This window comes from Hyaena hyaena, unplaced genomic scaffold (genome assembly GCF_003009895.1).
Source record: "Hyaena hyaena isolate Hyena2069 unplaced genomic scaffold, ASM300989v1 scaffold_0, whole genome shotgun sequence".
Classification (NCBI taxonomy): Eukaryota; Metazoa; Chordata; class Mammalia; order Carnivora; family Hyaenidae; genus Hyaena; species Hyaena hyaena.
This window is the reverse complement of record NW_024080632.1, coordinates 6,267,764-6,282,112: the sequence shown is the minus strand read 5'-3', so window position 1 is coordinate 6,282,112 and position 14,349 is coordinate 6,267,764. Positions and strand designations below refer to the sequence as shown.

Below are 14,349 nucleotides of genomic sequence, written 5' to 3'. Positions count from 1 at the left end.
TTCTTTTAGTAATTTATTATGTGTGTGTTGATGAACCCTCCCGTCCTAAAAGGGAGGAGGAAAAAAAAAAAAAAGACCGATTGTTCAAAGGAGCACAAATTAAGTATCTCCTTTAACAAAATGGGCTGGATTAAAACGTTTTTATACTTTCAGAAGTTTTCCGTATCAGTTTATTGTGATCTTCATGAAAGCTCTCTTAACTGGCCCTCCCTGATCTGACTTGTCGGATGAAGGCAGCCTCTCCATTTGTATGGTAGATGCACTGAGTGGTGCCCTGGTGACCCAGGCCAGCCGCTTCTAGCTTCCTCCCATGGAGGTACAGACTCGCCAAGGGTCCACCTTGCTCCCAAACCTGCTTGCTGTTGTAACTGGTATTCTGTCATTAAACATTATGTAACTGATGAAACAGGAATTTAAAACACCCCAGGAACTTGTTTCTAAAATGTTCAGTTTTCTTACGGAAAGACTCAAAGTGAATCTCTGAAAAAAATTGATGTTAATGAGGTATGGGATTTAGAGCCTATTCTGCCTGCTCTTTCATTTCACGCCCTTGATGGGGAGACTTCGTGGGCAACCGTAAGGGCATGGGGTGCAGTCTGGGCGGAAGGCTACCCTTGCACCTCTCATCCTGTGGCCTGTTTCTTCTCGTGTCCACTGTTTCTTCCAAATGGTCACGTGAGATGGGAAGAGGAACCAATGGTAAGATGGTTCTGAGGCAACTGGAGTCAACAGAAGCAAAAAGCCTGTAATACCCCAGAAGTTTTAAATGTTATAGGCTGAAATTTATATCTTCAAACAAAACCAAAACCCCTTTGTTTTCTCCCTTCACATCTTTTAGTATCTGCCTTGGGGTAGTTTCTTAAGGAGGGTGATGCTGTTAAACTGATCTACTTGGTTTTCACTCCCTTGTACTTTTAGTTTTGGCTTCCACCTAGAGAATATTTTTCTTGTAATAATTTTTAAAGTCTTACTTTTAATACGGAGACATTTGACCAATATAGAAGTTGAGAGAATGCTTTCATCAGCCCCATGCACTCCTCACTCCGCTTCAACAAGTATCAACTCAGGGCCAGTCTTCTCTGTCGCTTTCCCTCCTACCCCTTGTCAGACTCTTCCTCAGAAGGCCCTGGGCCTCCGTCCAAAGAGGAATGAATAAATGGATGTTTACAGGTTCCAAGTTAAAATATTTAAGGAGGGAAGTTAATACTTTAAAAATGATTATTCACTTTAACTGTTTGAGAACCAACAGTTATACATTCCAGTTGGCTTGGATTCATAGACTGAATTCTTAAGGTAACCATGTACTCATACTAATGAGGGCTGTGGTGTTGGGTTTCCTTTAATAAGACGGGTAGTAAACAAACTTAAACGTAGTGAAATGACTAGGAAAATACCGAAAGTTTTACAAGCTCTGTCTTTAGGACAAATTCTTGAGGGTAAATTAATACACCATTTACTATTCTATGGAGCAATACGGGTTTTTAGCTGGCAGCGGATATAGCTAAGGGGAAATAGTCACTGGATGGGAAATCCACAGAGGCAGATTTTATTGCCTCTGGAGTTCCAGGAGTTTCATTGATATGCCAGCATAATAGCATTTGCCATTTGTGGAGCCCTGGTTTTGACGCAGGGGGCTGTGGGTGCCCCCCGCGCTATCTTTTTTAACCATCACAGTGACTCTTGCGGTACACAGTGTCCTCATTTTCTGGATGAAGAAACTGAGGTTCAGAAAGGCCTAAGGTCAACTAGTAAGTACCCAAAGTTCTCAAAAGCTCGTGGCTTTTTAACCACCAGACTCTAGTCCTACTCCTTTCAGATTAGAATTCAGAGTGTATAAATTTGACTCTCTTTTTGCTATTAAAGAAAAAACAAAGACTTCTGGCAGGTAGAACCAGGTTCCCCTGCTATATTATCTATCTGATCTCTTTCCTTGATCTTGGTTCCTGATCCCTCCTGCATTCTGGAGGTTTGATTTGGGGGGTTTGAGCCATCTTTCCTGGAAGTCACTCTGAAGCATTTCTTTTAGAAGTGGGAGATTATCTTTCCTCCTAATGGCTTTTTCACTAGAACCAGCACGTTTATAATTTCATTAGGAAAAGCATGTATATAATTTACCTGTGAAAAACCGATTTCAGATGCTGACTTGGGGCGCTGCCTCACGGCGGATGGTCTCTACCTGTATACTACTAACTCGGTTGGAAGAGGAGTAAGCAAACTGGGGTCTGGATTACATGGTACTCTCAGGTTAGTTGCATGGAACTGCCGTAAATCTCTGGGAGGAAGACATCTGGGGATGCAGATCTCCCTGTTTCGTTCCCCCCACCCCACCCCCAGCAAAGACTCACTAGTAACTAAGTATGAACAGTTTCATGTAATTCGGTTTTTCTTGGATTAGTAGGCTCTTGTTCTGATAATGCATTTCAGCTTTGTTTTTGACTCTAAAGAGCTTGGTAGCCCTCAGGTCATTGTTTCTAGCCAAAAATTTCTCTGTGATCAGAATTGCTATATTTGTGCCTTCTCCATGTTGATGAATGGACATTTTCCTAGTTCAGTCTTTTAAAAAAATTTTTTTAAACATTCGTTCACTTTTGAGAGAGAGAGAGAGAGAGAGAGACAGAGTATGAGTGGGGGAGGGGCAGAGAGAGAGGAAGACACAGAATCCGAAGCAGGCTCCAGGCTCTGAGCTGTCAGCACCGAGCCTGATGTGGGGCTCGAACCCATGAACCGTGAGATCATGACCTGAGCCGAAGTCGGACGCTTAACCGACTGAGCCACTCAGGCGCCCCTAGTTCAGTCTTTTTGTACTTGGATTTGACATTGAATTAGCACTGCTTTTCAGTGGGGATATCAGATCTGTGAATTGCTGCCAAAAGAAACCACAGTTTGAGATCCTTATATATATTTAATTAGATCTTTTCCCCAGCTATTTCTCCGCTTTAATTTGTTGCGGAAAAATGAATATTTGCTGTAGTGTGTCAGTCGTAAAGTTAATGTAACATATGTACTCTCCTTTAGATGTTTTGCATCCTTCGTCATTTTTTAAGAATCGGGTGGAAGATGTTTGTTGCAGCTCGTTGTGTGGTTTTGAACACCGTCTGGCTGCTCAGCCTGCATGCCTTTGTGTGTTTGTTTCTTTCTCTTCCCGCAGAGGCTTTGTGTACTGCCGGAATGAGGAGCTGGAAGCAGGATGGGTCGCCTTTGGCAGTGGCGGTCTTCTCCACCGGCCTGTGTCTTTTGATAATAAACCTCACTCCCTTTTCCAAGTCATTGACCAGAATACCCTTCAGGTAAAGAGAAAATCAAGACCTTGTCTTTGACAGCTTGGAGACCGTAAGGGAAGTTCTGACCTCCTCGGAGGGAATAAGAACACAGTTGAGATAGTTTCCTGCCACAGTGGCTTCCTTTTAATGGTCACCATCTGGGCATTCCGTTTTTTCCTCTGAGGTCTCAGAGTTGCCCCACATGATCTGAGTGTGCTCTGGGTTTTTTGTTTTGTTTAATTTTACTTATTAATTTAATTTTTTGTAATTTACATCCAAATTAGCATACAGTACAACAATGATTTCAGGAGTGGATTCCTTAATGCCCCTCACCCATTTAGTCCATCCCCTCTCCCCAAATCCCTCCAGTAACCTTTTGTTCTCCATATTTGAGTCTTTTATGTTCTGTCCCCCTCCTTGTTTTTATATTTGCTTCCCTTCCCTTAGGTTCATCTGTTTTGTATCTTAAGGTCCTCACATAAGTGAAGTCATATGATACTTCTTTCTCTAATTTCGCTTAGTATAATACCCTCTAGTTCCATCCACATAGTTGGAAATGGCAAGATTTCATTCTTTCTGATGGCCGAGTAGTACTCCATTGTACGTATATACCACATCCTCTTTATCCATTCATCCATTGATGGACATTTGGGCTCTTTAATGTGCTCTAGTTTCTAAGGCCATCACCAAACTTTTATGATTAAAAAAAATTCTAGAGCGTCAACGATGGTATACATCCTAGCTGTCTTTTTCTTTTGCCAGATCTCTTTGGGGAGGGTATCCTTTGTTTATTTGTTCTAAACAGACTTTCTGTGGGAATGGGGAGCCTTGAACTGAGTTTGGGTAAAATCCTCATGTGATTAGGGATTCAGGGCTCATCTTGAGTGCTTCCAAACATAGCCCTCTATCCCAGTACTTGCTGGATTTCGCTGAAATCACCTGTTCTTGTGTTTCTTCGCCACTACCATGCATCCCTTTAGGTCTAGACCCTATCTTCCCTGTCTTTGTGTGCTTAGAATGGAGCACAGTGCCTAGTATTTGATTGATGATAATAGTAACTGTCATTTATCAGTGTCTCTTTGCCGGGCCCTGGTCTAGGTGATTTACATACACTTCTCCTCCTACCCGTGAGGTAGAATTATGGCATTTTCACCATACAGACAAGGCAGCTGAGGCGAGGTGTATTGTAAGCCCTCAGCAAGTGGGTGTTTTTCTTCCTTTTTAAATTTATTTTGAGAGTGCATGCACACATGCACAAGTAGAGGAGGGGCAGGGAGAGGGAATCCTAAGCAGGCTCCACACTGTCAGTGCAGAGCCTGACACAGGGCTCACTCAACCTCACGAACTGTGAGATCCTGACCTGAGCCAGAGTCAGACGCTTAACTGACCGAGCCAGGCAGCTGTGTCCAATTGACTTCATATTTTATCTCTAATGCAGACAGAGGAGAATATGTCCTATATTTATTTGAAATAGAATTATAAGCCTGGGAATTAAACAGATGTTAAATTTTGGAACATGGTTTTTATTTAAAGCAATGTCCATTTCATCTATGTTGTTGCAAAAACCTTTTTTTTAAATCCAAGAAAATCGTGTTGTCACTAACTAGGTGCATTAGGAGCAGTTTGGGGGTAACGTAGGCCAATAAGTAGCTGTCAACTTTGTAGATATTTCCAGGCACTACAAGTTCCAAAGTGTGGTCATAGCAACTGCATTACTTCTTAACTTTTGAAATAGACAAAACAAGCCTGGAAAAAACCTTCATATGAAATGAGTTCAAGGGTCAGAAGTAACCTTAGGGAAACTAGTGACTCACCCCGAGAGATGGAGTAACAGAAAGTCGTTCTTCGTGTTCCCAAAGTCATCTGACCTTCTCTAATTATGTTTATTTTGGGATTTTCACTTCTCTTCCTCTTAGCATTTTTGAAAAACCTAGTCAGCAGTTTTTTGGGTTCTCCATTTCTCTCATTTTAAGGGCTTTTCTCTGGCAGTAAAAATGAGTATGTGACTACACATTTAATGTGAAATGATGCAAAGCGCATTCTTTATACTGAACTGAAGGATGGTTAGTATTAGAAACACATGCATTCAGGTCGAATATGGAGAATTGGAGTTTGTCTCTTTCCTGCTGATAGACTTGGTGTATTTCACTAAGCTCTCGTGTGCTGGGTTAGGGTCTGCCTTCATTAGTTTTACTTTCTCCTTTCCCTTCGCTCTCTTCTCTGCCTCCTCTTTTGCCTTCCTTCTGCCCTGTTTTTTACTTCCTTTCATATTATTAAAGAACTTTGAGTTAGACTCTGAATTAGGTGCTGGAGTATAAAAGTAAATAAGATCTAGTCCCTGACTTTAAGTAGAAGTGTTAGTCTGAAATTCACTTACTAAGGACATTTCGGAAAGTACTATTTCTCTAAAGCTTAGTCTTTAGTAAATGTTAAGACACACATGTCTAACAAACAAGAAATACCTTTGGCCTATTTTATCTGTCCCATGGGCCATTGTATGCATTTTTATATTTTTGTCACATAATTTTCATAGGTTAGAAAATGTATCAGTTTAATTTTTTTTATTTTTGAAAGAGCAAGTGTGAGTGGGGGAGGAGCAGAGAGAGGGAGACAGAGGATCTGAAGCAGGCTCTGGGCACAGCCTGATGCAGGGCTCAAACTCAGGCCCGTGAGACCATGACCTGAGCCAAAACGAAGAGTTGGCCACTTAATGGACTGAGCCACCCAGGTGCCTCAATATCAGTTTAATTTTGACAGAGAAGCCTGAGTTCTGATTTTGGACGTAATAGCGTTAGTGATGAACCGATAGAATTAATCGCAAGTTCTGTGTCACATTAAGGAAGTTTTCCTCTCTTTCATGTCCAGGTGTGCCAGATGGTGCCGATGCCAGCCAATCATCTCCCTGTTGGCAGCACCATGAGCACTGTGCACCTTTCTTCAGATGGTACTTACTTCTACTGGATCTGGTCTCCTGCCAGTCTGAATGAGAAAACACCTAAGGGACATTCTGTCTTTATGGACATTTTTGAACTTGTGGTAAGATTCACTTTCTCTCATTACGTGTCTTTGCAGAGTAATTTCCATTTGGTTTCTTTTTGTATTGGTTTACAGAGGACCCAGGAAAGTTAAAGTAGGTATGGTGTGTTCACTCTTACCTCAAAATTTGTTTTTTGGTTTTTTTTGGATTTCTTTGAAGGTTTGTTTGTTTGAAGTTGTAGGATACAATAAAGCCATGCTTCCTTAAGGTTAATGTGGCAACAAAGTGGAGATAGTGTAGTAATAGTTAATGTGTAGACGGTGTTTTTTTTTTTTTTATGTTTGTTTACTTTGGGGGGGGGTGAGAGAGGGAGAGAGACAGACAGACAGCATGAGCGGGGGAGGGGGCAGAGACAGAGGGAGACACAATCCAACGTAGGCTCCAGGCTCCAAGCTGTAGTAGCACAGAGCCTGATGCAGGGCTCAAACTCACAACCTGTGAGATCATGACCTGAGCCACAGTCGGATACTCAACTGACTGATCCACTCAGGCACTAGACAGTGGGGTTTTTAAGTAGAAATGCTCATGGAGCTTGTTGGAAACCTGGAACTAAATTGTAGTGGCAAGATTGGGGCTATAGTAACATCTTGGGGGTCTCGGAGAGTAATGAAGGGTAAAATTGTGAGAAGGCAGTCATTCATTCATTAGGTATTAGCTGAATGCCTACTGGGAGCCAGGCAGCATTGTTGAGGTGGCAGAAATAGGGTGATGGGCAAGGTGAACGGGATCCTTGCTCTGATGGAGCTTGGAATCCGCCTGGTGGGTGCCTTGGGGTGGTAATGGTAGAGTGACAAAAAATCAACCATAGTCAAGTGAGCAAATCAGTGGATAAGATAATTTTAGGTTTTTTTTTTTAAATGATCTTTGAGCTTTATTTTATTTTATTTTATTTTATTTTTAATGTTTTATTTATTTTTAGCAGAGAGAGAGAGACAGCGTGAGCAGGGGAGGGTCAGAGAGAGAGGGAGCCACAGACTGAAACAGGCTCCAGGCTCTGAGCTGGCTGTCCGCACAGAGCCCGAGGCGGGGCTCGAACCCACGAACCGCGAGATCACTACCTAAGCGAAAGTCGAAAGTCGGACGCTTAACCGACTAAGCCACCCAGGCGCCCCTGAGCTTTATTTTATATAGATTTAATATTCATTGACATTCCACTAAAACCATCAGTCCCTAATTCTTGACGGGTTAATTTTGTTTTTTCTTTTTTTTCTTTCATTTTGATGTTTTATATTTTATCAAATGTTTCAGGAATAATATTGAATAATTCTTTTTTTTAAATTTTTTTAATGTTTTTTTAATGCTAAATTTATTTATTTATTTTTTTTTTTTACAAATAGTTTATTGTCAAGTTGGTTTCCATATAACACCCAGTGCTCATCCCCACAAGTGCCCTCCTCCATGCCCATCTCCCCTCTCCCCTGCCACACCCATCAGTCCTCAGGATAATTTTAGGTTTTTGAAGGAAAAGTAGTAGTTAACCTGATGAAACTGGGGAATAAGGGCAAGTAGAACATTCTAGGAAGAAGAGACAAAAGGTGCTGCAAAGGCTCTGGCGGGAGCAAGCATGTGTGTTTTAGGACCGTGGGCCACTGTGGCTGGAATGCAGAGAGAAGGAAGGAGAGCTTGGTGTAAGAGTACGACCCATGGTAGCCTAGAACTATACCTGTCCAGTGCAGGAGGCTGTAGCCACATGTGACTATTTAATTTTTTACCTTTTTTTTTTTTTTAATTTGAGGGGGTTTGGGGGGAGAGCGATCACAAGCGGAGGAGGGCCAGGGAGAGAGGGAGAATCCCAAGCAAGCTCCTCACGGTCAGCACACAGAGCCTGATGCGGGGCTCAAACCCACGAAACTGTGAGATCATGACTTGAACTGAAATCAAGAGTCAGACACTTAAAAAGACTGGGCCACCCAGGCGCCTCTCATGTGGCTGCTTAAATTTAAAATAGAACTAAATAAAACGAAGACCTTAGCTGTTTGCTCACATCAGCCACATTGTAAGTGCTCGGTAGCCACATGTGACTGGCTTCTGTGTTGAACATCCAAGATCTAGAACTTCCCATTGTTGAAGAAAGTTCTGTTGGACAGCGGTGGTCTTGATAGTATTTGTAGAGACTTGTAAAAGAAAAAATTGCCCCAAGCCAATCCGTGACCAAACCTTTTTAAATGATGTAATTTACAGCCTCGTTCTGGAAGAAATCAGCATTCCTGGGAAAAATTTTTTTTCAAATAAATTTTAATAGGGTTTGAACTTGTTCTGGGAAACCAGTCACCCATCTCACCAGCTGACTGTCAGTCAGGAGTGTGGTATCCTTAAAAGTACCTCCTCCTGTTTTTCTATCCATTTTCTCAGCTTAATCATCATCTTTTTTTAATAAAATGTTCCAGCTGCAGTGTCTTTGAATTGGTCTGCTAGGGACTGTAATACTTGAACATGTGTTCAGAATTGTCAGAAAAGCTTTGGTAGTTGTTGTTTTTAACAGACTTACCAGCTGGGTAACGGATGATTTAGGTCTTTATTATAACTACAGTGGGAAGACATGGAAGACCTTCCCCTTTCTCTGATCTGCTTCTGTTAGTTAAAGAGAAAAAAATGATCAGGGAAACGCCTGCACATGGACCAGAACTTGAGGTAGCACATGCAGGCTCCTTGTGAAAAGTGGGCACCCCTCGCCCTAGCCGCTGGCTACTGCTCACGGGCACTCACTCCAGTAGTTTCCACTTCTCATTCTTTTGGTTGCCTTCATTTCTCTAAGTAAAAGGCTTCTATTGCTGTTGTTTTGACTTCTGAACTCTCTATATATTGGTTTTCCCCTCTGTGATAGATAAGGATTTGGTCTACTTCCTCCTCTTTCTTTCTTCCTCATAAAGTATTTGATTTTCATTCCTCTTTTGGTTATCTTTGTAACGTACAGTGAAACCTGTCTTTCTTGTTCCTCATCTGATGGAGATCGCAGTGTCCCTTCCTGCCTTCCAGCGTGGGGCATGCCACGCCTATATATGCATGTTTGCTCCGGAAAGACCGGCGTCTCCCCTACCAACCTTAGAGAGTCGTGGGAATGCGAGGCGGGAGGGCTGCTGCGAAGCCAGGGTGAGGGGGTGTAGGCTGCAAGCTAATAAAAGGAGCTGTCCATCCCTTTCCTGGTGTTCACGTTTGTGCTTAGAGACCAGCTGCCCAGGCAAAAGGCTGGATTATATTTTCTGAATAAGCTGAGTGACTCAGGGGGTGGGGAGCAAAAACCTCCATGTACAGACATTGGGGTTCATTTAAGGAAAGGATTTGCTGCCCTAGCGAATCACCCACAGTGAGGTCTTCCAGTAAGTGAGCCTCAACCCTGTGTACAACATTCCTGATCTGTGCTGAACTGTTCTAAAAAAGAGCAGATACAAAAAGAAACAAACAAACAAACAAAAAAAAGCCAACCCAACAGAACTCCAAACTTTGGAGAGGTGTGTGGGGAGGGGAAGAGGAACAGATTATCTGTATTTTGCCAACCTTTTTCTTTTTTCTTTTTCTTTTTTTTTTTTTTAAATTTATTTCTAGGAGAGAGAGAGAGACAGCATGAGCAGGGGAGGGTCAGAGAGAGAGGGAGTCACAGACTGAAACAGGCCCCAGGCTCTGAGCTCGCAGTCAGCACAGAGCCCGACGCGGGGCCCGAACCCACGAACCGTGAGATCATGACCTAAGCGAAAGTCGGACGCTTAACCGGCTAAGCCACCCAGGTGCCCCACCTTTTTCTTTTTTTTAACATTTAGTTTTGAAGGTGAGTGGGAGAGGGGCAGAGAGAGAGGGAGACCTAGAATCCCAAGCGGGCTCCAGGCTCTGAGCTGTCAGCACAGAGCCCAATGCAGGGCTCGAACTCACGAACTGTGAGATCATGAGCTGAGCTGAAGTCAGAACTTTAACCGACTGAACCACCCCGGCACCCCTCTCCCGTTTTTAAAAAATTATTGAAGCCAGGTGATGGGTACATGGGGGAGCTCGTTACTCTTTTGTATACATGTAAAAAGTACCCTATTAAAAAATTAAAGCAGACAGCCAAGGATCTCTAGACCAACGAGGAAAGCCTCCAATATGAAAATTAATATGAAATCAGAAAAACAGTCAATAGGAGTAGAATGAAACATTGTAAACCCTAACTGTAGGAGATAGGAGAAGACCTTGCGTTCATACAGCAGCACAGGAGCTCATAACAAAAAAAAACAAAATGAGCAAGAGCTCCTGGAAATTAAAACTATGATTGTCAGGGTGCCTGGGGGCTCAGTTAAGTGTCCGACTTCAGCTCAGGTCATGATCTCACAGTCCATGAGTTTGAGCCCCATGTTGAGCTCTGTGCTGACAGCTCAGAGCCTGGAGCCTGCTTCGGATTCTGTGTCTCCCTCTCTCTCTCTGCTCCTCCCCTGCTCACGCTGTTTCTCTCTCTCAAAAATGAATGTTAAAATGAAGGTTAAAAAAAAAAGTCAACATTTAGAAATATAAGAAATCTCCCAGAAAGTGGGGCAAAAATAAAGAACGGTAAATATGAGAGAAGAGTTGATAAATGTAGAGGAGCAATGCATTCTAAAGTCCCTGATCACAGAAGTTAATATGAAAAAACAATGTCAAACCAGAGGACACGGATGTCTAGATGAACAGATATCTGACACCATGAAGGAAAGATACCCACCATGTGGCATAGCAGCCTGAGGTTTCAGATTATCACGGTGTAAAGAGAAGGTTCTGAAGCTTCCAGAGACACAATCCCATCCAAAGGCTAAAGTCATGTATAAATGGGGAGGAGTGAGGCAAGCATCGTGCTATTCAGTAGCATTATTGGATGCACGACTGGAATAGCACTCATCGAATTCTGCGGGAGAGTGATTTCCAGCCCAGAGGTTCGCAGTCTTCCAAAGTGTCCAAGTGTAGAGACCACAAAGATATTTTTAGACCTTGTAGTTATACAATCAAGAAGCCCATACCTGGTCTGGAGGAAATAGAACAACTAAAATAGCCTCTATCAGTGGCATAAAATAAAAATTTGAGGCTGAAGGAACCTGCTCCAGATTAAAAGAACAACCTTTGAATCTGTTTTGAAGTCTGAATCAAACCATTAAACAACACTTTGGAGACCATTTGGAATTTGAATATAAAATGAGTATTAGCTAAAACCAAGGGATTGTTCTTAGTTTTTAAAGTGTGCAGGTGGTATTGTGGTTCTATAAGAAGGCCCATGGTTTTATTTTTAGTTTTTTAAATAGTTTATTGTCACGTTAGTTTCCATGTAACACCCAGTGCTCATCCCAAGTGCCCTCCTCCATGCCCATCCCCCCACTTCCCATCCCCCCCACCCCCATCAGCCCTCAGTTTGTTCTCAGCATGCAAGAGTCTCTCATGGTTTGCCTCCCTCCCTCTCCCCACTATTTTTCCCCTTCTTCTCCCCCACTGTCCTCCATTAAGTTCCTCCTAATCTTCCTGTACGTGCAAACATATGATATTTGTCCTTCTCTGCCTGACTTATTTCGCTCAGCATAACACCCTCAAGTTCCATCCATGTTGCTACACATGGCCAGATTTCATTTTCTCACTGCCATGTAGTATTCCATCGTGTAGATAAACCACATCTTCTTGATCCATTCGTCCGTTGATGGACACTTAGGCTCTCTCCATGTTTTGGCTATTGTTGAGAGTGATGCTGTGAACACTGGGGTACATGTGCCCCTATGCATCAGCACTCCCGTGTCCCTTGGGTAAATTCCTAGCAGTACTATTGCTGGGTCATAGGGGAGTTATATTGTTAATTTTTTTGAGGAACCTCCACACTGTTTTCCAGAGGGCCTGCACCAGTTTACATTTCCCACCAACAGTGTAGGAGGGTGCCAGGAATGCCCACGGTTTTAGAGCTGTGTAGTGAAGTATTCAGAAGTGGAATTACAGGTCTGGTATATGCTTTAAAATGCTTGAACCAAGAGGTGCTTGGGTGGCTCACTCGGTTAAGGGTTGACTTCGGCTCAGGTCATGATCTCCCATTTTGTGAGTTCAAGCCCCTCCAGTGCAGAGCCTGGAGCCTGCTTCAGATTCTGTGTCTTCCTCTCTGCCCCTCCCCTGCTTATGCTCTGTTTCTCTGTCTCTCTCTCCCCCAAAAAGAATAAACATTTAAAAAAAAAAAAACCCAAAAACAAAAAACGCTTGAGCCAAAAAAGTGATAAGTCAAACAGTGTGGCAATATCTGGTAAGAGTTGGATCTAAAAGGAGGTTCACTGGTCTATTCTCTATTTTTATATGCTCATTGAAATTTTTCTTCAAATAAAAACTTAAGCATCACCAGCCTCTAGTTTAGCAGTTTTTAGTAATGCTGCCTTGGAAAGCTAAACACAGATCTCTGGCTTCCGCTTATGGTACTTCCATGGAATGGAACACTGGACAGCCATTAACAAGAATGAGGCAGATCTACATTGCCCAAGCAGATGAATTTCCACCTTCCATTGTTTAGCACAAAAAGCTAGGTTCAGGACACTGTATTCCCTTCCTGCTGTGTAATAAAAGTTGGGGTGGGGGGGGACGGGTTCCTTCTCCAATTGTCCTCCTACATTAACAGCTTTCCTCTCAACAGATCATTCAGCACAGCATACAAATCCATCCGCGGATGTCCTGTCTTGGGGAAAACAAAAAACTCCCTTGGCCCATAGCCACCTCCACCCCCCCTGCCTTTGGCTTCCCTTCATAGCACTGCTCTTGGAAGAGTTTATTCTGTTTGTATGTTCTTTCCTTCCATTCTTGAGCCTGCTCCAGTCAGCCTTGCAGCCTCCCCGCATGCCGCCAGAACCGCTCTTCCATGTTTGCTGGGGTGCTGCACGTTACCGAGTTCAAGGTCTACTTTGTCGTCTTTTTCCTTGACCTTTCAGCAGTGTTTTGTTCCTGAAACTGCTTTCTCTTGGCTTGTGGGGCCTGGGTTGTTCCCGCCCAGCCGCATCTTCCCTACCCCTCAGCAGTTACGATTTCCTGGACGCCTTCTGTCGCTGCCTGCTCTTACTCCCTGGCTGGTCTCCTACTGTCGTGTGGCTGTAAACACCTCTACATGCCGCTGGTGCTCAAATCTGCTCCGCCAGAACCTGTCCCCAGAGCGCCGGCTGCGTATCGCTGTGGGTGTGTGTGTGTGCACAGGACAGGAGCCTCTTCCAGTTGGAAGTCTGATCATCTCCGCAAGCTAAATATGCCCCCAGCCACATTCCAGATCCTCCCCCAGGCTGCTCTTCCGCAGGCTTTAGCTTTTCACTTGATGGCATCTGTGTCCTTCCAGTGCTGGCAAGAGACCTTTACTGTTACTCTTTTTTATAAGTTTGAGAGAGGGCGTGAGCAGGGGAGGGGCAGAGAGAGGGAGAGAGAATCCTCAGTGGGCTCTGTGCTGACAGCACATGGGGCTCAAGCTCACAAACCATGAGTTCATGACCTGAGCTGAGGTCAAGGCTTAACTGACTGAGCCACTCAGGTGCCCCCAAATAAGTAAACTTTTATAAAAGATGAACTTGGTTAATAGTATTGAATTCTATTGGGAAAGTCCAGATTGAGGCTGAAGGAGGTCTTTGAGTGGAAAATACAGAGGCTCTTGGTGGTGGCCTTGGCAAGAGCAGCTGTGGGGGTTGGGAGGGTGAAGCCATGTGGAGTTGGTCAAGTACGGTGAGGAGGGCAAGATGAGAAGAATAAATAATTCTCTCCAGAGGTCTGTCATGAAAGAGAAATCAGAGGGACGTAGTGGAGTAAGCTGTGGGAACATTGAAGTATTTTTACCTTTGTTTTTAAAATTATGAATAACTGAACAGATAATAAAGTCACCTGCGTCAAAATTGACAGATTATAGGACTTAGCCTTAGACCTCTGATAAGTGGCCTTGGCCGAACCAGACAAAAAAAGTATAAAATGAGGGCTTTCAATTAGATGACTCAAAGTTTTAGCCCTGAAATTCTCCCCCACCCCCTCCAGCTTTTTTGGGAGTGTTGCTAACAAAATGATACACTTTTAAGGTGAAGATTTGACATATGTGTGTATTGTGAAATGATTACCATAATCAAGTTAGTT

At 43.3% G+C, this 14,349-nt stretch overlaps 1 protein-coding gene across 3 annotated transcripts in view; it reads left to right on the top strand.

The window, feature by feature from the left end:
• Positions 1-14,349, top strand: part of HECTD4 (HECT domain E3 ubiquitin protein ligase 4) — a 190,406-nt gene that overhangs the window by 64,173 nt on the left and 111,884 nt on the right. For all 3 annotated transcript variants that reach the window (XM_039229794.1, XM_039229724.1, XM_039229639.1), the window contains exons 5-7: positions 2,136-2,244; positions 3,149-3,287; positions 6,126-6,296. In XM_039229794.1, coding sequence (XP_039085725.1) covers positions 2,136-2,244; positions 3,149-3,287; positions 6,126-6,296 — 419 coding nt within the window. The remainder of the gene's footprint in view (positions 1-2,135; positions 2,245-3,148; positions 3,288-6,125; positions 6,297-14,349) is intronic.